The 22,283-nt window shown below is 34.0% G+C and overlaps 2 protein-coding genes across 3 annotated transcripts in view; one reads left to right on the forward strand and one right to left on the reverse strand.

Moving 5' to 3' along the window:
* Positions 1–22,283, forward strand: part of LOC139974071 (retinol dehydrogenase 8-like) — a 145,057-nt gene that overhangs the window by 19,308 nt on the left and 103,466 nt on the right. The gene's annotated exons all lie outside the window — the stretch shown is intronic.
* On the reverse strand, positions 1,627–13,704 carry LOC139974269 (fibrinogen-like protein A). 2 transcript variants are annotated; one of them, XM_071981282.1, is made up of 8 exons: positions 13,573–13,704; positions 7,074–7,104; positions 6,018–6,190; positions 5,355–5,619; positions 4,785–4,994; positions 4,102–4,401; positions 3,595–3,862; positions 1,627–2,387 (listed from the first exon to the last, which is right to left on the reverse strand). In XM_071981282.1, exons 1-6 carry the CDS (start codon positions 13,642–13,644, stop codon positions 4,394–4,396), a joined length of 759 nt encoding a protein of 252 aa, XP_071837383.1. In that variant the 5' UTR covers positions 13,645–13,704; the 3' UTR covers positions 1,627–2,387; positions 3,595–3,862; positions 4,102–4,393. The 2 variants fall into 2 exon arrangements, with proteins under 2 accessions (XP_071837383.1, XP_071837382.1); XM_071981281.1 differs by lacking the exons at positions 4,785–4,994; positions 5,355–5,619; positions 6,018–6,190; positions 7,074–7,104; positions 13,573–13,704 and having other exon boundaries at positions 4,102–4,395.

The following is a 22,283-nucleotide window of genomic DNA, read 5'->3' on the forward strand; positions in this document are numbered from 1 at the left end:
GCAATTTTTAGCAATATCCGTCAATATAAATTTCACAATTTATTCAATAAGAATACTTTGTCGGAACATTTTTAGGTTGTTATCAATTTGCTCTCGTAGGCTGATACGTGAAGGTTAAGGATTATGGAAACTGGTCCGGTAAAGTGCCCAAAAGTATACTCATAAGTCTACTTAAATGGTAACATATAACATCTTGTTGTTTGAGGGTGAAGATACGACCCGCCTAAATGTGAATCTTTCAGAAATTTCTCTGCCGTTTTAAGTAGAAATACTACAATAAAAAACATTAAGCATGTTTATGGGTCATCTCAAACCAATGTTATTGTTAACAGTCTTGTTGGCATTGACAGGATAATACGTCGAGTCCGTTTATCTTGCTCTTAATTGTTAACATTTGTTCAGCGTGAATTAATGTTGGTTCCATATATTAAGGGATAAACCACAGTCGGTTTTTCATATTGTATTATCTTTTCGTTGTAGTATTTGGAATCCTTAAGTTAACACAAAGTTATGATATATTAGAAAATATTCTAGTCACATTTTAGATGCTCTGATTGTAGGAAAGAGCGGATGGGATGCTGTCAATGAAATATGCGGGTATTAGAGACTTTGCTATAATTTTTCCACTCTTTTAGCCTTTCTTTAGTTGATGTTTTCTAAAAAATATCTTTTCTCTATTAACTAAGACTCAAGGTTTACTCCTATACTTCCTACTTAGAAATTGCTTGAATTTATACATGAATCGAAACATGGAGTTCAGAGAAATTACAATGTTTCAAACGATACCAGAAATTCGGTGACGAAAATGTGTTTTATATATAAACGCCAGTTCTTTGAGTAATTTAAAGACTCCACTGTATGTTGTTTAATATAAGGTAGTGGAGTTGGAATACAAAGGCCACTGTCATACCGTGTCCCCCACCTCCGCCCTCCCATTTCTGTGAAATTCTTGAAAACGGCACTCTCCTTTAAATTTGTAAGTCTCAATGGGTTTTATTGCGGAATATCTCTCATATTGGTTATATTTTTAACACAGTAGTTAAGTTTTAAATATATGCTGAACTGGAAGGTGATTGGTGGGGATGATCAGGTGTTTATCGCACTTAACTAGTAATTCGGAGAAGGAAGGATTCTACATTTGGGACAATCAAGCAGATGACAAAATGAGTAAAAGCTACATCATATTCTTACATAAAGATGAGTGAGGGAACAAGAAGGTTAAGTAGACTAATGACAAAGTTAGTGAGACTGGTTGAGTTTAAACCTTAAAAAATAACTCATTAAAGGAGTCGCCAGGAACCATGCTTATATGATCAACTTCGTGTGAATGTAAACGCTGATTTAGTTATCGAACGCTGATAAATGACCTAATGGAGCCAGTGTAAGGAAGGTGATTCGAGAATAAGGAGGGAACTGTAAGGATGGTTTCGGTTGGTTGTGTTTTTCTGAATACAACAGTGGGTTTTACTCAGGAGTCCACTGGCATAACTGAATATAAGACATACTAACTCAGTAGCTCAGAAAGCATATCGAAACGTATATGATGTTGTGCCTATGTTGCCATTTGCTTCTATACAACATAATGGCAACTTTGAAGAAAACAAATTACTAACCAGCATACTGGTGCTATGTTTTCATATACTTTCATCGTATTTTATTTGATATCATTTTCGGTGCCATTATTAAAGATGGCATTTTAACAAATACATTCCAAGTTTACTGCAATTATCATAAGTATAGTTCACCATCATTTGGTATTGTCCCTTAAAACATATTCATGTCTTGGAAGTACACAGACTTTGTCAAACTTTGATATGTACTTTCATAGTTAACATATGTTAGTATATCGACAAAAGTTTCCTATCCTTTTATTCTGAAGACCCTGACTAACTATTTTGATCATTGAACAGAACGAATTTTCATTGTTGTTGTCGTTATTCCGCAATCAGAGCCGTGAAGATTCTTCCAGAAGATACCGCGGTAATCGTTGTGCGAGTAGTCACCGTTGAAATTGGAATAGCCACATGAATAGAAAGTTGTCTCATATGCCGGGTTTTTGTTTTTGCAGCATCTATAATTGTCACTACCGCTACAGCCATAGCAATCTGTGCATTTATGTATACGACGATCATCATAACAATAATAGTAATAGTAATAACAATAATAAGTACAGTATTCGTAGCAGCCACAGTCAGAGTACTCGTATCCACCTGTAGCTATGCGGTTACTGAATGAGTAGCAGTTGCTGGTAGAGCCCGTATTACTATCATCTGGATACCACCAGCCACCTCGATGTTTTTCTGCGCAGTCGAAGGTACTCGATCCATCATTGTCTTGATCGTGCGTACTAAATCGATGCCCTGAATTTGCTCCCATTGCGTTATTACCTGGATAGAAATAAGCAAATACTTAATGAAGTTAAATTTTGTCAAGTCTTCTTATTTGCATACTGGACGTTATTAAACTACCATGGGTTAGTTTTCTGTAATTTTCGGTTGTTAGTGCGTTTGTTGTTGTGTTAGTTCATGTTTGGGCTTGACTATTATTTTAGGTTCATATAGAAGCTCTTGAGCTTTCTTTTCGCAGTTTACTAATTGAAGATAGGTGTCAATTTTTCCAGTTTTTCTGGAGAGGTTCCAATGTTGACAATTTGTCTGGGAACCTTAGTTCATACATCGTTCATTATTAACTAATACATATTTGGGATAAATAGTTAACTTTATGATACTCTTTCACTTTTGCGACGAATATTATATAATAAAGCGTTTTAAAGGGACATGTGAGATGAGTAGAAATGTTAACAGCTAATAACTCAAGTTCTGCTAAATAAAAAGCATAGTTTTGATTGTTCAATTACTAGATTTCCAAATAAGAGGGAAAATATGTAAAGTGTTGGATCTTCTCATCTTTGTCACTACCATCTTTTGTGAAACGTTCTTATCTTTCATCTGACGTGTTAACATCCATTTGATAATGACAAAAAATTATTTAACTATATTCTGATTATACATTCATACATATAAGAAATAAGGCGGGTAATGCTATTTGGAAATGTAACACGTACGATTTTCTCAACTGATCTCTTACAAAAACTTCCGAATTATTTGATATGTTCTATTATAATTTTAATATGATAGGCCTCTTAATAATTCCATAAACGAATATTCAATGGTCTAATGAAAGTTAATTTGTTTCTCTTTTGAAAACGGTTAAGTCATATTTAATGAAATTTCTAAGGTTTCCAGATTAGTTATTAAGCCTTTTCTTTTCTAAGATTGAAAAAGTCTGAATGCTGAAGCGAGAAATTAGACGCAAAACTATATAGGAATTTAGTTGATAAGATATATTATGATGTTACGATATATAATTATACGAACACGTGCTAAAATGTTAAGCAAGTGTACAATAAACAATGAGTATGAGACTGTAAGCACGAGGTCTACATTAGTACCTACACTATCTATATAACATGACCTGAGTATATGTACGAGTACAAACCATGTAATGTGATTAAGACTACACGCAGTTATGCTAGAGTGAGATTACGCAATACCTACAAGTCTGCGTATTATTGACAGTTAGCACAATACATACCAGCATTTCCATTGTAATCACTCAATGACAGTCGGTATTTGTCTCCCTCGTTACTGATTCTGAAAGACGAATAACGGCTGTGGTATGTTGATCCTTCCGTGTTTGTCTTTTCTACTATAAGTTGGTAGTTTATGTTTGGTTGCTTTGTCAAACTGTATATTTTGTCGTTGCCAATCCAGTGGTCTCCTGTGGGAATTCCAAAACCGTTTTTGTACTCATTCCAGTTTCGATAAAAGTTGACGGAGCTACCTGTACGTCGTTGTAAAATCTAGAATGAGAATCAAAGAGTTTATCGATTGGATGTGAGTAATATATGAAATATTTCATTTGTACTACAATAATTTAGATAAATTGATTGGTGAAGGTCAATATCCGATTGGATTAAAGTGATAGGAAAATGGATCAATTTAATGAAATAATTTAAATGTTAGTCTAAGAAGTCCTGTTATATGAGAAAATACACATTTAACATGGTAAAGTTCTGTTTTTTTAATAGTTAAAACTTACTGTCCAACCACCACTAGACATTTCACAATAAACTTCAAAACCAGAGCTTTCAGCGGGATAAATAGTATATTTCCCGTTATTTCTTCTGTTTGCTGCGTAAAGATCAGAACAGTCTATCGGTCCACTGCGGGTACATGTAAGACCATCGCCTTCGAACCATTCGTTACAGTAACATCTACGGACATCATTCCGCTCCTCGCAGGTTGCGTCTGCGCTACAACTGTAACTCTCACTTGTAAGTACGTTACTGTTGCAAGTTATCCGTAAGGAACAATCAGAATTAATGTATGATTCACCTTCCTGGAAAAGATAAATGTTAAACGACATTTTCTAGTGAAAGTAAAATCAATGTTCATTCGGTTCAACGCTTGGTATTGCTCTCTGAGTACAACTGAATTTCTACTATTAAATGGTCGTGTGCGTTTTAACTATGTTAGGTAAAGTTCATCATTCTGGATGTAATTGCTTTGGATGCCTTGTATTTTGCTAGGTCTCAATTAGAAGACTTTTGCAAGAACATGTAAAACCGAAATGGAAGTGAAAATCAATATCATCAATAATCATGATAATTAATATCAGATAAAATAAAAAGTAAGGTCAATCAATTCAAATCCAAGATTTTATGTTGTAGTGTACTTTTCATGTAAAATTGTAGACTTGTGAACGGCATCAAATAAACTTACTGCTAATACGAGGCCTTCCCCCTTGAACGTAACAGCCACATTGTTCTTGAGGTATGCAGCTATTTCCAAGAATCATGTGGTTTTCTGGACAAAGACATCTCTCTGGATCCGCTGGATTCGGTATGACACAATCATTTGGATTCTCACAAGTCCTTTCACATGTATTGTCATAATTATCCTTGTTGGATGAGCACCAGGTAATGGGTAAATCTGGGAAAATTGAAACCACCACAAGTTAATCTTAGCTTGAAGTGTTAACTCACTGTTATGACATTAATTTATTAGCGAATCGTGTTACCATTGTAATGCTATGGGCGCTCGGAACATTTACTGATTGTTAAAATAGGATCAAATCTAAGCCGGATTTTGTATTGTTAAGGCTCATTCAACTGATACTCATTTATGTCACACATACAAAATAATATTACATTATCAAGTATTCGACTATGGGAATCAATAAATATAGTTGTGTATGATAGTTATTTCCTCCATTGAAACCTTTTTTAAGCATTCTTCAATTTCCGTTTTGAGTACAAAGATATGGAAAAAATAATTTAATAAAAGTCTAACCTGTTATTCCTTCGACAACACCAAGACTTGTTATAGAATAATTCCCCCATTCATCGGCGATGCAAAAGTTGTCGTATGTCAAGTTATATGACTGGCCTGCATAATTCTCTAGCTCGATGCGCAGCTGGTACCTCTTTTGGTTTATCAAGTGAGATAACTTTTCATTACCAATCAGAAATTCACTGCCTAAGAAACCAATTCCGTTTTTGTATTCGTCCCAGGTTCGATTAAAGCCGATGGATCCATCAACACGTCGTTGTATGACCTGAAGAATTCAAAAGATACGTAGACAACTAACGGATAAATTGTATTATCTTATGAACTAAACCTTATAGCCAAAAGTTGCGGCTCACATCAAGAAATACGAGTAAGATAGAACACATCTGTGATGTTGCGTTATATCTTATCTTTATACATATCAAGATCACTACCATGGGTGTGCACATACAATAAGTTGTCTAATCGTATTAAAATTCAATGTAATTACTCTGGGAGTTTTGTTTCCGATATTAGGCTTCAAATATTCATACATCGAACAAGGTATATCATCCGACACACTGTACATTTAAAATGGACTGAAAATGCCAATGTGTTCTACAAAGTGTGTCTTGTAGAGTAACGTCTGAGATTGTAAGTGTTCACATCTTGAAATATATTACTTACTGTCCAACCTCCAGATGTAGTGTTATGATCACAGTATGTCTGAAATGGTTCCGGGTACTGGTCAGGTTTAATCAGGTATACACCGGATTTGGCGTTGGTAGAAGAGCATTGGTTAAGTACTTCATGACAATCCCTTGGATACTCCGGAGTTTGGAATAGAAAATACTGCAAATCTAGCACCAAGATAATGTAAAGAACAAGATGAGAACAAATCGTAAAGCTGTTGCAGATAGATTCCCATATGTAAACTTTTGATTTCAAGACAAATATAATATATATGCTACATTGCAATAGATTTGTTTAAACTACACAGTTAACATGACGTGGTAAACTACCAAAAGAAAATGTATTCAATCATTTTCGGCTAATATTCATGGAGGCTAATATAAGCAAGTATATCTTTTTGAAATAAAAATCTAACGCAAAGAACTACCGTGATCACCATGGTCACAGAAGCAAGCATGATTAGTAATAGCTTTCCTCACCATGAGGGTATGCTTTGGACCTATTTTCACCTTATAACAATCTAACGTTCATCAGCACCGACCTGAGATTTGAAAGTGCTCAATTATTGAACGAGTCTGCAGTATACAAGATATAAACAAAGTGTGTGTTTTATCCCTTCTGTTACTATTACTTGCCATTTAGCCTCTGAAGAAGATCCTGCTAGGATCGAAGGGTCAGGCCAACTAACTTTGCACAAATGACTAACAAGTATATATACATATAATCGGAACTTCTCAATTGCTTGAAATAAACATTGACTAATGACTTGTATTTCTTTCAGTTTTATTATCGCTGAGTATCTACAATTTACCCCAATCAGCGCTAAAACTACTTCAATACACAGCACAAGGAAATTATTGAGAATTGTAAGTCATTATTTATCTTACAAATTGAAATAGGAGAAAGTACCACATATGAAGTATATACATCTAGATGGTTCCTTTCTAAATTAAACTTTTTCCGAACTATTATTTAGATAACAAATTTCTGTTAATTGGTTAGTTCTCGGTAGTTTATATTAACCGTTACCCTTACAGAACGAAAACTTACTTGAATCGTTGACTCTTGTGCTTGACGATATCTGAGGTAACAAAAAATTGTAGGGAATGTACGATTAATTAAAATACATTATATAGAAACAATATCGAGTTAAGAAGGTTGTAAGAAGAGCAATGTATCACAAAATACAGGACCAACGCCAATCTATTACACCTTCACTTTAACAGATCCTATCATTTTAAGTTTAAATATACAGAACAGAATTTTATAGCTCATTAAAATAAAATCTGATTTCGCTTTTGATTCAAATAAATGAACAATTTCCAACTTGTAAATTATTATAGAAAAAGGTAATAAGAACGGAAAGAAAATTTCACAATCTAAATTCTAAGCAGTACTAGAATATTTCGCAATCTTAATATTTATTTAACATTGATTTAACTGATGATAGGCATAGCTAATATTAAAAGTAGGTTTTATTGAATAACTTTAATTGTTTGAAAATATGATCATATGTCTTCTTATTCTTATTACTATACATAAAACAAACATAAGTCACCATACACTAACTTAATTAAAGGATCATAACAACGATAAGCAGATGAGGGTAATAATTCCCTGTGCAGTATACTAATCGAAATGTGAATGACATATTATCTGAGAAAGCGAAAAGAAAACTTACAATATACTTTTGAAAGAAAATTAAGAGTACAAACATCAGCGTATCCGATTGTACATTTTCCCGCATAATATTTTTTTGGCAGTAATGAATGTTGTTCAATGTAGGTGTGTTGTGAATTATAAACAAAAATAATTGATATAGTTAAGCTTTTATCAATATAAAAAACCCTTGATAACCGCCAAAGTTGTTTAGCACGCTCCCAAGTTGCATAATATTGACCAAAAGCGGTAATTTTTACATTTTTACCCTTTCGCATACTAAGAACATCTCTTAAAAACGGTGATTTTAGGATGTATGACGTTTTGAAATGTGTTCGTGTCCCTCATACGCTTCCGTAACCTACTACTTCTAATGAAAGGGTATATATTATGCTGAAACGATGTAATTCAAAGTTTACCATTTTCTGTTTGGAAATTTAAATAAAATCAAATTAAATTATTGCAGAAATCTTGAACTATGTGCAAACGTATTCTAGTTAAAATATTCATCAAACTGTATTATATTTTTACAATGAGACACTTTATTCTGTCCTTCTTGAAAAGAAATGAAGGAAATTCATGATCCGTAAACTTTGATCTCCTAGTGGTACGTACAAGCTACTTGATTGACTTAGACAAGCATCAACAACACTTTTTTGTCTTCAATATCACAAAACACGTTTACGTTTTACGCCCCAGCTACTGAACATTCGTTCGCCTGAAAGTTACAACTGTATAACATGTAAGTACGACATTTGTTGTTAACTCCAACAAACTTTTGCGACAGCAACTTTTTGCTTTATCATAGAAAATATGTCGATATTTCTAGAAATATTGTACTCAAAACGTTTGCAATAATTAAGGCTTTTAATGTGCCCACATTATGCAGAGTTATCTGTAACCTACAAAAACATGGTTAAAATCATACATTATATTTTTAGAAATTAAAAAAAAAACAAGTTTAAGTTCGGAGTAAAAAATATTTGGGCAAAGCCTAATACTTGATGGGAACTTTAGTTCCCTCCTAGTTATTTGTTTCAATTAATCTAAACTTAATAAGCTAAACTAACAATAAGGATGAAAATCTTTAAAGCACATGTGATGGAACGATTGCAAACTTTTTACGAAAAATGCTAATAATGACGATTCACGCTCATTCAAAAAACCTCATGTATAGCAAAATACAAGTTAGCGTATCCATAACGAAAACTTTTTTTGATTACCCTTTGTGCACATCAAAAGCGGATACTCTTTCGGCAACTTTACGTTTACTGTATCTATTTAAGATATGAAACCATTCTTGAACGCCCCAGAACATCCCCGTGAACCCAGCTCCCATGAAAACACATCCTTGTTCATAACAGAACGTGCATGGATATTTTTTCTTACCTATGGTTGGCGTAATTCTCTGAAGTATCCTAAGTCAAGGATAACACATAATATCATGCAAGGAAGAAACGAGGAAATGATGGATACAACCCTGTCTTGTCGACAACGTGGCAAAAAAGTTCTGAATCCTAAATTATAACATTTCTACAGTTTTGTTCTTTTAAAAAAAAAAACAGAATCAGGAACTTTACAACGGAAACGCACAGCGAGAAGGCATACGCATTTATTTATTGTTTTGTCTGGGATGATTGAGTAATGTTAATAAACAAGTCTGTTTTACTATTCTCCTTTTTCTTGACATTGGTTTGGTACAATAAAAAAAAATCTTAGCATGAATCTTTTTTCATTATTGTGGGTTAGTATACGATCTTCCTGGTGCATATGCAAAATTTCAAAACTAACAACGTTTCACATTGACTTTTTTATTATACTTTATTCTTAATATCTTATCATTTTTCATAACATTAAGGTTATAATTTTCGTACTTTATTTTTATTTTTAATGCGGTGTTTCGTGCAACTTCTTACAAATATGTTGGATATTAGAATATCTAAAGTTAGTTGATGAATATTACATTGACATGCGTCAAAATCATCCATATGATAAACGCACATGACCGAATCGAACATATTATTAACAGGTGCATGTGTAATACGATGCAATGACCGCCAGAGGGAAAGCAAAACATTAGAGAACAAACAGTGTTACCTTAACCCGCAAAAATAGTAAGGGGAATGATTGAAATTTAGGGGTTAATACATTCTAAGAAGGAACATTAAGATTGATATTGCTTGGTCATGAAAAGAAAATTTCAAGACAAAATACAAAATTATTAAAATTTGTACATAAAAATGTTGGAGACGGGGTTACTTGGCTTACAAATATCGGTTGCCAAATTACCTGTATCAAATATAAGGTGTTTTGGGGTAGTTTGGCAAATACTTGTTGATCATTTTAAGATACATTCTGTTTCCTCTTGTGTATTTGCATGATGAACTGATCAATATATATTCGTACGAATGCCTACGGGGCTGTATTGAAGAGTGCGTTACATTAATGCGTTTACTGTGTTATGTTTTACAGATACCTGCCCAGCGAGCAAATTTCCAAGTTGTTGTCAGATATAAAGTATAATATTTAACATGTTAACACTTTTGTGAGCGAGAATTTGAAAGTGCTTGGAATGCTCTCATGTTAAATTGATCTGTTACTGTTTTTGTAGTTTAAAATTGATTTTTAAATGTTGCACACATAAACTGTTACAATACTAAAGTTTTCTTAGCTCGTTTTGAAGAAAAAAAAACTGTTCAGCCACATTGCTTAAGCTGTCCTATATATGTACAAGAATAACTTATCAATACATTATGTTGACATACTAACGTCTTTGTATAGAAATTTTGTTTTTTTTTTCTCCATTATTGAATCCAACAGATTAATCATATCAGTATAAAGTTGTAAATCTAGCAAATTGGATATCAAACTGATTCAAAAGTTTATTTATCATCTCCGTATGCATATTTGTTCTTTTAAAAAATCAAAAGCCCAACTTGATCTATTTTATCATTCTAGTTGGGCAGTCATTTTGACGGAGAGATAAATTTTGTATTCGGAAAATATGAATACTTTTATGAATTGACAGAACAAATTGTCATCGTGAAGAAATAACTTCGCAAGTTGTTTTATGATATTGTTACTTGTTCTGTACATTTTCATTTAAAACTTCATGCGATTGGTTCTTTGATAAACAAATGATTAGTTCACAAGTTAATCATAAAGTTATTTTTCTTAGCATAGGTTAATGGATACTTAATTTAATGTACGGTTTCGAGCCCATATGCTCGCGTTACAAGAACGTTTAGGTTTCTTGTCAACCAATTTATAGAGGTTCTGTGAAATTACATCCAATTTGAAATTTTTTGACAATAAACCTTATCTAGACTCACTAAAAACAACACGATTTTGAATAATAGCCGTTCTCGTCCACGTGATCAAATGTTGTACGGAAACATTTTCAATATTTTTAATTACAGACTTTGCAAGGAAGAACGAGAAAATGATAACTACAAGCCTGTCTTGTCGACAACGGGGCAAGAAAGCTCTAAATCATACATGATAACATTTCTACAGTTTTGTTCTTTTGAAAAACAAAAACATGAACTTTACAACGGAAACGCACAGTGAGAAGATATATACATTTATTTATGTTTTTGTCTGGGATGATTGAGTAATGTTAATAATCAAGTTTTTGGTACTGCTCTCCTTTTTCTTGACATTGGTTTGGTACAACTTTAAACAAAAAACATTTTAGCATTATTTTTTTTTATTGTCAGTTAGACTCTCTTTCTGATGCTTCAGGAAAATCTTCAAAACTAAGAACTTTTCACATTTTTTTTATTATACTTTATTCTCTATTTCCTATCGCTTTTCATAACATTTAGTCTTTAATTGTCGTACTTTATATTTATTTTCATTTTTATAGCAGCGTTTCGTGCAAACTTATAACAAATATGATGAATATTTGAATATTTATATTTATTTGATGATTATTACATTGACATGCGTGAAAAATCATCCCTATGATAAACGCACATGAAGAATCAAATATATTTTTAACAGATGCATGTGTAATACGCTGATATGACCGCCAGAGGGGAAACGACACATTGGAGAACAAACAGTGTTACCTTAACCGGCAAAATCGTAAGGGGAACGATTGGAATTTAGGGGTTGATACATTTTAAGAAGGAACAAAAAGATTGACATTGCTTGGTCATTAAAATAAAGCTTCAAGACAAAATACATTATTATTAAGATAAACTTTTTGTACATAAAACTATTGGAGACGATTTTTCAGTATTATGCTAGTATAAAATGGTGTTATTTAGCTTTCAAATATCGGTTGCCAAATTACCTCTATCAAATATAAGGTGTTTTTGGGAAGTTTTGCAAATAATCGTTGATCTTTTTAAGCTAAATTCTGCTTACTCTTGTATTTGGATGATAAACTGATCAATAGATATTCGCACGTACGTGCCTGTATTGAAAAGTGTTTTACATTAATGCGTTTATTGTGTTATGTTCTACAGATACATGCCCGGCGAGTAAATGTCCAAGTTGTTGTCAGGTATATATTGTCATAACAAACATGTTAACACTTTTGCGAAAGCCAATTTGAAACTGCTTGGAATACTCTAATGTTGAATTGACTATTGCTGTTTTTGTAGTTTACAATTGATTGTTAAAAATTGCAAACAGAAATTGTTACAATACTGAGAGTTTTTTAATAAGTCTTGAAAAGGAAAGAAAAAACATTTCAGCTCTATTGCGTAAAGCTACCATTTCTATATACACGAAAAAAACATGAACATTTATGTTGACAAATTATGCGTCTGTGTATTAGGAATTATTACGAACATTACATCCCGCAGATTGACAACATCAGTGTAACGTTTTAAATATAGCAATTTGGATATTAAACGTATTTAAAAGTTCAATTAGCATTTCCGTATGCAAATTTGTTGTTTTGAAAAATTAAAAGCTGAACTTTATTCACTTGATCCTACTAGTTGGGCATTCATTTGACGGAGAGATAAATGTTGTATTCGGAAAATATGAATAGTTTTATGAATTGATGGAACAAATTGTCAACGTGAAGAATTAACTTCGTTGTGTTTTGAAATTGTAAGTTGCTTTATACATTCGCATTTTAAACTTCATGCTATATTTTCTTGATGAGCAAATGATTAGTTCACAAGTTAATCATACAGTTATTATAATAGGTAAATAGATACTTTATCATATGTAGGGTTTCGAAACCCATATGCTCTCGTTGCAAAAAAACGATAAGGCTGTGCACTCAAGATGGACGCGAAACATGTTGTATTTGAAACATAATTGTGTGAATTTTGGATATATTTAAGTTATAATATTTAGACATTTCAGTATGTATATGTATTTTGTATTTCAGGTGCTTTAAAGTTCTCCTCCAAACAGATTTGTGTTGATTGTAAATAGTTTAGCTTCTGCAAATGACATGTACAAGGTAGATGTTCTGCTTAGTAAACATTATGTTGTAGATTTTCTTTTTACGTGTTTGTTTTATTATCAAAACTCAATGATGCAGTTCCAAATTATGTATCAACAAAATGGGACAGAATGGACCGTACGAAAAAGGGGAGTGTTAGAGAATATATAATGACAAGATATTAAATGCAATAAGTAATATAGAGAGAAATTGCCCGATAACGCAAGTTTCAAAAAAGTTACAGTTGAATTGAGCCGATAGCTCACCAATCGTAATATTCTCTACAAACAATCGTGGGTAACAAGTCAGCGCAGTTAGACAGTTGTTTTATTTTATATGTAGAAAAAAGGTACAGGTCCTTTTTGAAGCTGAAGTGAATGAAATACTGACACATTGTCAATTAGTGAAAGAAAATATACAAGTGAAAGTTTACTTTGAAGAAATGAGTTTGATTTAAGTTATGTTTTAGAGACTTACCCGAAAACCATTTAAGTTTAAAAGCAGCAACACAGCAAAGACGAAAATATATTTTCTTCGAAGTTCTGCCATCGATCCAAAATGAAAAAGAGTAATTTGCACGAAATAAAGGAGAGACTTGCTGACCTTCTGAGACAGTTAAAGAAGTAATGAACGTGAAATCGTTACCAAAGGAAAGACCTTCATACGTACGGATGTCCATTAAAACCATGTAATTTAACAGCTGGTCACAATCTATGTTATGCAATCTAGTGTGTCCCATATCGACATCTGTTATATTATGTAAGTAGCATTATTATTACAGGATAAACATGTGCATTATATTTGACTTAGAAGCTCTTTTATCTCGAATTCTTAGTTAGAATGGAAAAACTCGCAATGCAAGCACAAGGAAAGGATAAAAATGGTTGTGTACATCTCACACAATATGTGACAACTTATCTGTATTTTGAATCATTTCTGAATTATATGACTTTAATCTCATTGTCTTGAGTTTGCCAAATATGTTTACGAGTTAAATAAATAATAAGTCAAATATGGAAGGTTAATGATAAGCACTAAAAACTGTGTTTGTTCGTCGTTTAAACCTTTCTACTGATATGGGACATTATGTATGCAAAGGACGTTCACAGCGTATTAAAATGCTTTAACATCAAATCGCTTGGACTCGTGACATATCAATATCAAACAGCACCTTTTGAATATTAGACGAATCACAGAAATAGTAAGTTAGACTGGCCTACCAGTGAATCGAGTTATTATGTTTTACGATGTGGTTTTGTTTGTATATACTAGGAAGTTCAAAATAAACAATAGTTTGGTTAAAACAAAAACAATAATATTGTTTTTCCAACCGATGATCATGGCTCGCACAGTAGAGTACTGTTCATGTCCTGTAACATTTGTTTTGAGCCCAAAGTAGTAATAACTGATTGATACACGGTTGTGGGACATACGAGTAGTTCCTGTGCCAACCACTGGATGCGAGTTCTTTAATACGCGATTCTAAAATGAAGTCATATCTAGTCGTTTTATGCTATAGGTAGGCCTATGGGTATACCGGAACATGACCTTTCTTTGTTCTCGGCATGACGAATTGACGTTATTTAAAGAGATTTGTGAACTGGAATCAAACGGTACCGTACCTACTTAACTTCAAACACATAGCTAGTACAGTAACTACGGGTGCCACCTGTGACACATGTTACCGTTTTTCTTTGTGTTCGTAACACGGTAACATGTGTTATAGGTGACACCAGTAGTTACTTTTACTAGTTATATGTATCGGTTGGTTTTCCACATATTAGTTTATTATTTGTTACAATATCACGCATGCAGTAAATTGTTCAAATGATACAATTCACTTTAAATGATCATGATGAGGGACTACCCATTCAATACGCAATTTAAATATAAACATCATGACATCTATTATGATTTCAAAGTACCTTAACTGCTTTAACTTTACAAAATCATTTACAAGGTAATGACTTATATTTACCTTGCTGGTACGTATAAGCTACTATATGCTTATCAACGCGGCTGGGAACTTACGATACTTAACGGAATCTGATTGACGTATAAACCGTATGATATCACGTGCTTGAGCCACGTAGCACTGTTCCACGTGTTCGACATGATAACATCACAAGGAATTACAAGTTGTATTATGACGAATCGTGGCTGGATTGCAATGAGACAAAGGCATATTATCAGACGTTATTATCTGTGCCAAGAAATCGGAGTTCATACTTCTTGTGTTAAAGCATTTACATACCCCCTTCATATAACCTAGTAGAGGTATATCACCTAGATGTGATTACAGGATTGCCTTCGGAATGTGGTGACAGAGGATCAGAGTGAAGTATCATATAAGCCTACTAAAAGAGATTACATTCAAGTTTACTGTGTAAGACAAAAGTTTTGACACTGGACTAAAATGTTTACTGGTAGTAAGAATTAACCGAATGGTTGTACTCGCATATATGCCGTGAGTTACACTGAATGGTATCGATGGGTGTATAGTACATGAAGATTTGGTCAAAATGATACAAAGATATGTCTTTAGAATCTCTAATTATAATATTACATCGAGGAAGTAGGCGGTCTCAACGACAATCACTGTGACATATCGGAGAGCCATCACATCATACTTATAAATGATAAGCGTTTATTCAAACAAATTTCTAGCAATATTTAAGAAAATTTGTCAATAATATCTCATTGTCGGAATATTATTTAATTTCTCTCGTGTAGTTCACCATTTTCTCCCATTCCGTCTAAGTGTTTTTTTACGGTCATAACCATTATTGTTGCTGACATCTTTCTCGATCAATATAAAGAAATACCATTCCAAAGATCACTTTGAATTACTGCTAGCAATTTGGAAATAAAATATTCGGCGCCCCATACTGCTTGCGAATTCCTGTCACCGGACATATCGATTTTCCCCGATACTAGGATATAAAAATGAATATTCATGCATATTTGTCTATTACAAATCAAGTATAAGTGAATAAAGATCTTTTGATTTCAAGTGTCGTATACGCCACCTTTGTATATATACTAATGAAGTTGTACACTGATGAGTGGGATTGAGATACGTTAGGAATATGGAATATTGGAAATGGTTCTGTTAAAGTTCTAAAACAAAATATAATTGGAAGAGCCCCTCTATTCGATTTTGGAGGGTATATGGATCGGGGGAACACCTTTACATCATATACTGAACGGACTGAACGGACTGAACGGACTGAAAGGACTGAACGGACTGAACGGACTGAACGGACTGAACGGACTGAACGGACTGAACGGTTGAGACTGTAAGACGTGTCTCATCTGTTCAACATTTTTTCAACGTTATTTAATCGTTACGAAAGTTTGATACTGGGTAAATTAACTCAAAACCTTTACGTGGCCTTATATGACGGCTTGGAATTGCCAATTTTTATGGACAAACGCTTAACTGTCTTATTTTTTACCCTTAAACAAATCTGTGTGAGTAGTTGCTACGGCGACTAACGCCGCTGAGGTATGCGATAGTGCTAGAATGGATTCCGCGAAATCGGCTCCAGTCAATCTGAAGGAGAACAGTGTTAGAGTGTTTGATAAAGGCTATAGCTACACGGACTTAGTAAAATCGATTCACGCTGATGTCGGGAACCAAAGAATAATAGGTTGCGTCAAAACGTCTGGACAATGGATTGTTACTTTGAAGAATGGAGCCGATGCTGAACTGATCCAAGAAACCGGATTAGAAATTAAAGGAGAATATAGTAATGTTGTCGGTGTAGAGAAAACGATATTAACAGTAAGCCGATACGGTATTCCAAGCTATATCGAGGATGTCGAACTCTCGTCGAAACTTGAAGGATATGGCTGCTTGGTGAAAACAGACTGGACAAGGAATCACTACGAGGAGTTCCCAGAGATTGAAAACGGCATTCGATACGCGAGAGTGCAGATGCCAACCAACGCTAAAAGCCTACCGTACGCAGTGACTATTGACAACATACACATGAGAGTCAAGCATAATGACCAAATCAAGGTATGTAATAACTGCCTGAGTGAGAAACACACGATGAAGGAATGCCCGAAATACATTTGCCGACTTTGCGGAAAACAAGGACACGCAGCAAGGCGTTGCCCGAAAGTGAAGTGCTTTCGATGTCAACAGTTCGGACACAAAAGCTTTGATTGTACGGAAGAAGTTGACCCAAATGAAAATGATCTGGATGCACAAGATACAATGGAAACTTACAGTGAGACACCAGACAATGCTGAGAAACCAACAGAGGACAACGTTGCTGAAGGCCCTTCATCTCTGCCTACCAACACCCAGCCACAGCAGAAACCACCGAAATCTCCCAAGAAAGCGAAGGCTACGACCACAGCGACCAAGAAAAATCCCACTGACGAAGCGCAGAAAACCCGACTACAAAGACCAACAGAACGTAAAATCCAACCAGGAAGTATTGGAGACACCACTGAAACTGTAAATGACTCTATGGCACACCTTAAAAGGCATATTTCTTTGGATGAAGACAACTTCATTTTTGTAAGACATAAGAAGAAAACACCAACACCAAATCTTAGCAAGGCAAGAACCGTAAGAAGCAAAAATAATCAAACCTGACTTCTATATCATGTTAACTGTCACCATATATCTTCTTATCACAATGAGTTTTCAAACTTGGTCATATTTTGAGTGTCGCAAAGAGAATATTACGACGTCGATTCCTTCAACATGCAATGTTACAAGTAAGAATACTTTCAATTTGTATCATCACAATAGCCGCAGTCTAAACAAAAATTTTAATTATATTAATGATTTCATGTCCTTATTGGACCATAATTTTACAGCAATTGGTTTCACAGAAACTTGGTTTCATGCTGATATACCCCATTTATTCCACATTGATAACTATACCCTTATTGAAAAGCACCGGCTCTCCAAAAGAGGCGGCGGTGTATGTCTATTTATAAACAATAATATAAGTTTTAAACACAGGGATGATATTTCTGTGTTCAATGACTCTATTGAGTCTTTATTCATTGAAGTAGAAATCAGCCACCTAAGAAAAAAATACATTGTTGGCGTAGTCTACAGACCTCCCAACAGCTCATTGGATAGATAAATTTCACATATGAACGATATGCTAACCATAACTTCTAACAGCCGTTCCACTACGTACTTAATGGGCGACTATAATATCGATTTGCTTGATGATTCTAAATCAGATAAATTTCTCAATCTTTTATACCACTATTATTAAGCCAACCCGTGTAAGCAGTACTTCTTCATCTCTAATCGATAATTTTTTAACTAATGACGATTGCAGACTACTTACAGGTATATTTGTCACTGACTTAAGCGATCATTATCCTTTATTTTTGCAAACCTATTCTAACACTCATCCTCAAAGAACCACAGCCTACGTACGAAATTACACCAATTCTAATACTGAGAATTTCGCTTCCAAAATTCAAGACATTCACTGGGAAAATGTGCTCATGCAAAATGACGCAAACATTGCCTATCGTAATTTCTTTAATTCTGTTAACCATGTATACAATGAATGCTTTCCCAAATACTGTGTAAATGCCAAAAAGAGACGAAGCAAAAGGAATCCTTGGATTACTAAAGGTATTCTTGTTTCTATTAAAAGAAAAGATAAGCTATTTAAAAGACATATTAAGAACCCGTCTGATGTAAATAAAACTATATATTCTCAATATCGCAATAAGCTCAATCATGTAATCAAATTTTCTGGAAAATTATATTTCAACAACAAATTTTATAATGCAAGGAATAACCCAAAAGGCACCTGGGATACCATTAACCAAATTCTCCATAAGGGTTGTAAACAATCATCGTATCCCTCTTCTTTCAAGGATGGTGACAAAGAGATTAACTCCGACCATGATATTGCTAATAAATTTAATAACCTTTTCGTCAACCTGGGGCCATCACTGGCAAGTAAAATCAACCACAAACGTAAATCACAGGAATCTGTGAACATTGATACTAACACTCATTCCATGTTTACTCATCCTGTTAGTGAGGAGGAGCTGTTAAAAACAGTCACCTCTTGCATGAAACCCAATAAAGCAGCTGGATACGATGATTTTAAGCCTGGTATTGTTAGGGAAGTTATCCCATTTATTACCAAACCATTAACCCACATTTGTAATTTGTCGTTTAATACCGGTATATTTCCTGATATGCTTAAGATTGCCAAGGTCATCTCTGTCTTTAAGAAAGGGGATTCAGAAAACTTTGAAAATTATCGACCTATATCACTATTACCATGTTTTTCCAAAGTAGTTGAAAGGCTTATGTATTATCGTATTTTTAACTTTATTTTAAAATATAACATTTTATGCCACGAACAGTATGGATTCCGTCCTGAACACTCCACTGAGCTAGCACTAGCTGATGCTATTGACAATTTATATAGTAATCTTGACAAGAATAGTACCTGTGTCGGGGTTTTCCTGGACCTCTCAAAGGCCTTTGACACAATAGACCACACAATTCTGCTAATAAATTACACCGTTACGGCATAAGAGGAACCCCTCTTAATTGGATCGACAGTTACTTAGCAAACCGCTACCAATATACATCCTACAAAAGTGCTCATTCCCAACCGGAGAGAATACAATGTGGTGTGCCACAAGGCTCTATTCTTGGTCCATTGTTTTTCATCCTTTATGTCAATGACATTACCAAAGTTTCTGATAAAGTTAAAGTTGTTTTGTTTGCTGACGACACAAATATCTTCTTCGTACCACAATCGAGTACTTTATTTCATATTGAAGTATCAACTGAATTAGACAAGTTCAGCGACTGGTTTGCTGGCAACACATTATCATTGAATATTGATAAAAACAAACTATATAGTTTTTAATACTTCTAACAATTTTACATGGAATGCTGATATAACTATGGGCGGTCAACGACTACAACAAGTCAAAAGTACTAGATTTTTAGGCGTTTATATAGATCATAAACTTAAATGGTGTGAACACATTACAACTGTCTGTAAAAAAGTTGCAAAAAACTAGCTAAGCTTAAGCATTATCTGCCACAACACATATTAAAGATTCTCTACCAGACATTAGTCCTGCCACATATTACGTATTGTTGTAACATATGGTCTGGTACTAGATATACCAATCTGAATCCCATTTATATTACGCAGAAGAGAGCAGCCCGCCATATAACACATGCCAAACCACGGGACCACACAAATCCTCTTTTTAAACGTTCTAGGTTGTTAAAAACTGATGACATTATTAGGGTTAATCTTGCTACATTTGCTTATAAGGCATGGAATGGACTGTTACCAAATGCTTTTAATGACTACTTAATAAGTAACAGTGATGTTCATCATTACAATACCAGATTTTCAGGCAATGCACATTATAACAGGTATAATTCTACAATGGGATGTTATCACTAAGGGCACGTACAATCAAAACATGGAATTCTCTATCAGACGCTATTACAAATAAACCCTCTGCAAAATCATTCAGAAGAAACTTTATTCAACAAATAATTGCATCTTATTAATCGAACATGTTCATATTTTCTTATACATTTTGTTTTCTTTTTCCTTCTCCTTTTGTTTACAGGGAGTCCTCTACTTTGTTAAGCCATCTGAAGGTTTTTTAGAGGACTTCCTATCACATTGTATATATTCACGTGATGAAACAAAATAAATCAATCAATCAATCAATACTCTATGAAATATTTATTTGTAGAATTGATAAGCGATTTTTCACCTAAATTTTAGCAATCTCTGTCATTTTTTATTTAATCATTTATTCAATTAGATAACATTGTCGGAACGTTGTATACGTTGTTATAACTTTCTCTCATGCGCTGATGCATGAGGGATAAGGGGTATTGAAAATGGCTCTGGTAAAGTGCAACAAAATATACCCATAAAGCTACTGAAATGGAAAAAAAGTATATCATCTCATTTATTGAGATGAAAAGAAGACCCGTATAAATGTCAAATGTCCGAAAATGCCCAACCGTTTCAAGTAGAATTAGTACCAGAACACCATACATGTACATGAATCACCTCAAAATCTTTTTTAATAAGAATAATTATGTCAACACGAAACAGGAATAATGTGACGGCATTGACACGGATGATACATCGAGTCCATTCAACTTATTCTTCAATTTCTATATTTGATCAAAGTAAGTCGGTGTTGGTTCAAAATATTAAGGGATTAAAAGGCAGTCAGTTTTTCATATCGCACTTTCTTTTCGTTGTAGTATTTGACATCCATAAATGAACACAAAGATATGATATATCAGAAAACAAATCCTAGTTATATGTTCACTGGTCTAGTAGGCTAGAGATGGCGGGGTGCTGTCAGTGAAATATGTGGGTATTGGAGACATTGTTATAAACTTGCTACTCTTTCAACCTTTGTTTATGTGCTGTTATCTTACAGTTGTCTTTAATTTTTATCTTTTATTTCACTTTTTTTAATGCTTTTACTTCCTTTTCTCAATTTTAACTATGATGATTTCTAGACAGAAATTTAGAAGCTGAAACGTTTACAAGCTAACCGGAACTACGGTTATTACAACGTATAGCTTGTTTTATATTTATTGATTTGTTGTCTCACTTCGATGACAAGATATTTTACATATTTTACATATTTTGATGTTTTTATTCTTTGCCAATCTCGTTTGGCTCGTAGTTTTGTCAATTATACAAACTACGCATAACGTTGCAACTCCTCCACGCCCCTCTTTTCCTACAGTGAAAGACAACTTGATACCACGTTTAAATGGTCGACAAAGGATCTCTTTTCCATAAATCAAAAGTGTATCTTTTGTGAAGTACAACCATCAAACAATCTTTTCATTGTTCTAATCTAAAATGAAATGAAAACACCAGATCACTGAGTAATCTACGGGACTCGGGCATCTCTTCTTGAAATACCCGAGTTTTGTAGCCGGAAAACAAAGTAATGTTTTCCCCATCTACCATCCCACTCCCTCCCGCCACGCACACCCCACCCCACTTTGTGTACTTCCCTTCCTTTGAGTATCTTGAAAGGTGCCTTTCTTCATAAATTCTCTAGGGGTTTCATGCCGGGAGCTTCCTCAACCAAGCGCGCTATCAACAACACAATTTTTATTATAAGTGTGGACTGCAACGGGGTTGGCGGGGATGATCAGG

Source organism: Apostichopus japonicus, chromosome 9 (assembly GCF_037975245.1).
Source record: "Apostichopus japonicus isolate 1M-3 chromosome 9, ASM3797524v1, whole genome shotgun sequence".
NCBI classification, from domain to species: Eukaryota; Metazoa; Echinodermata; class Holothuroidea; order Aspidochirotida; family Stichopodidae; genus Apostichopus; species Apostichopus japonicus.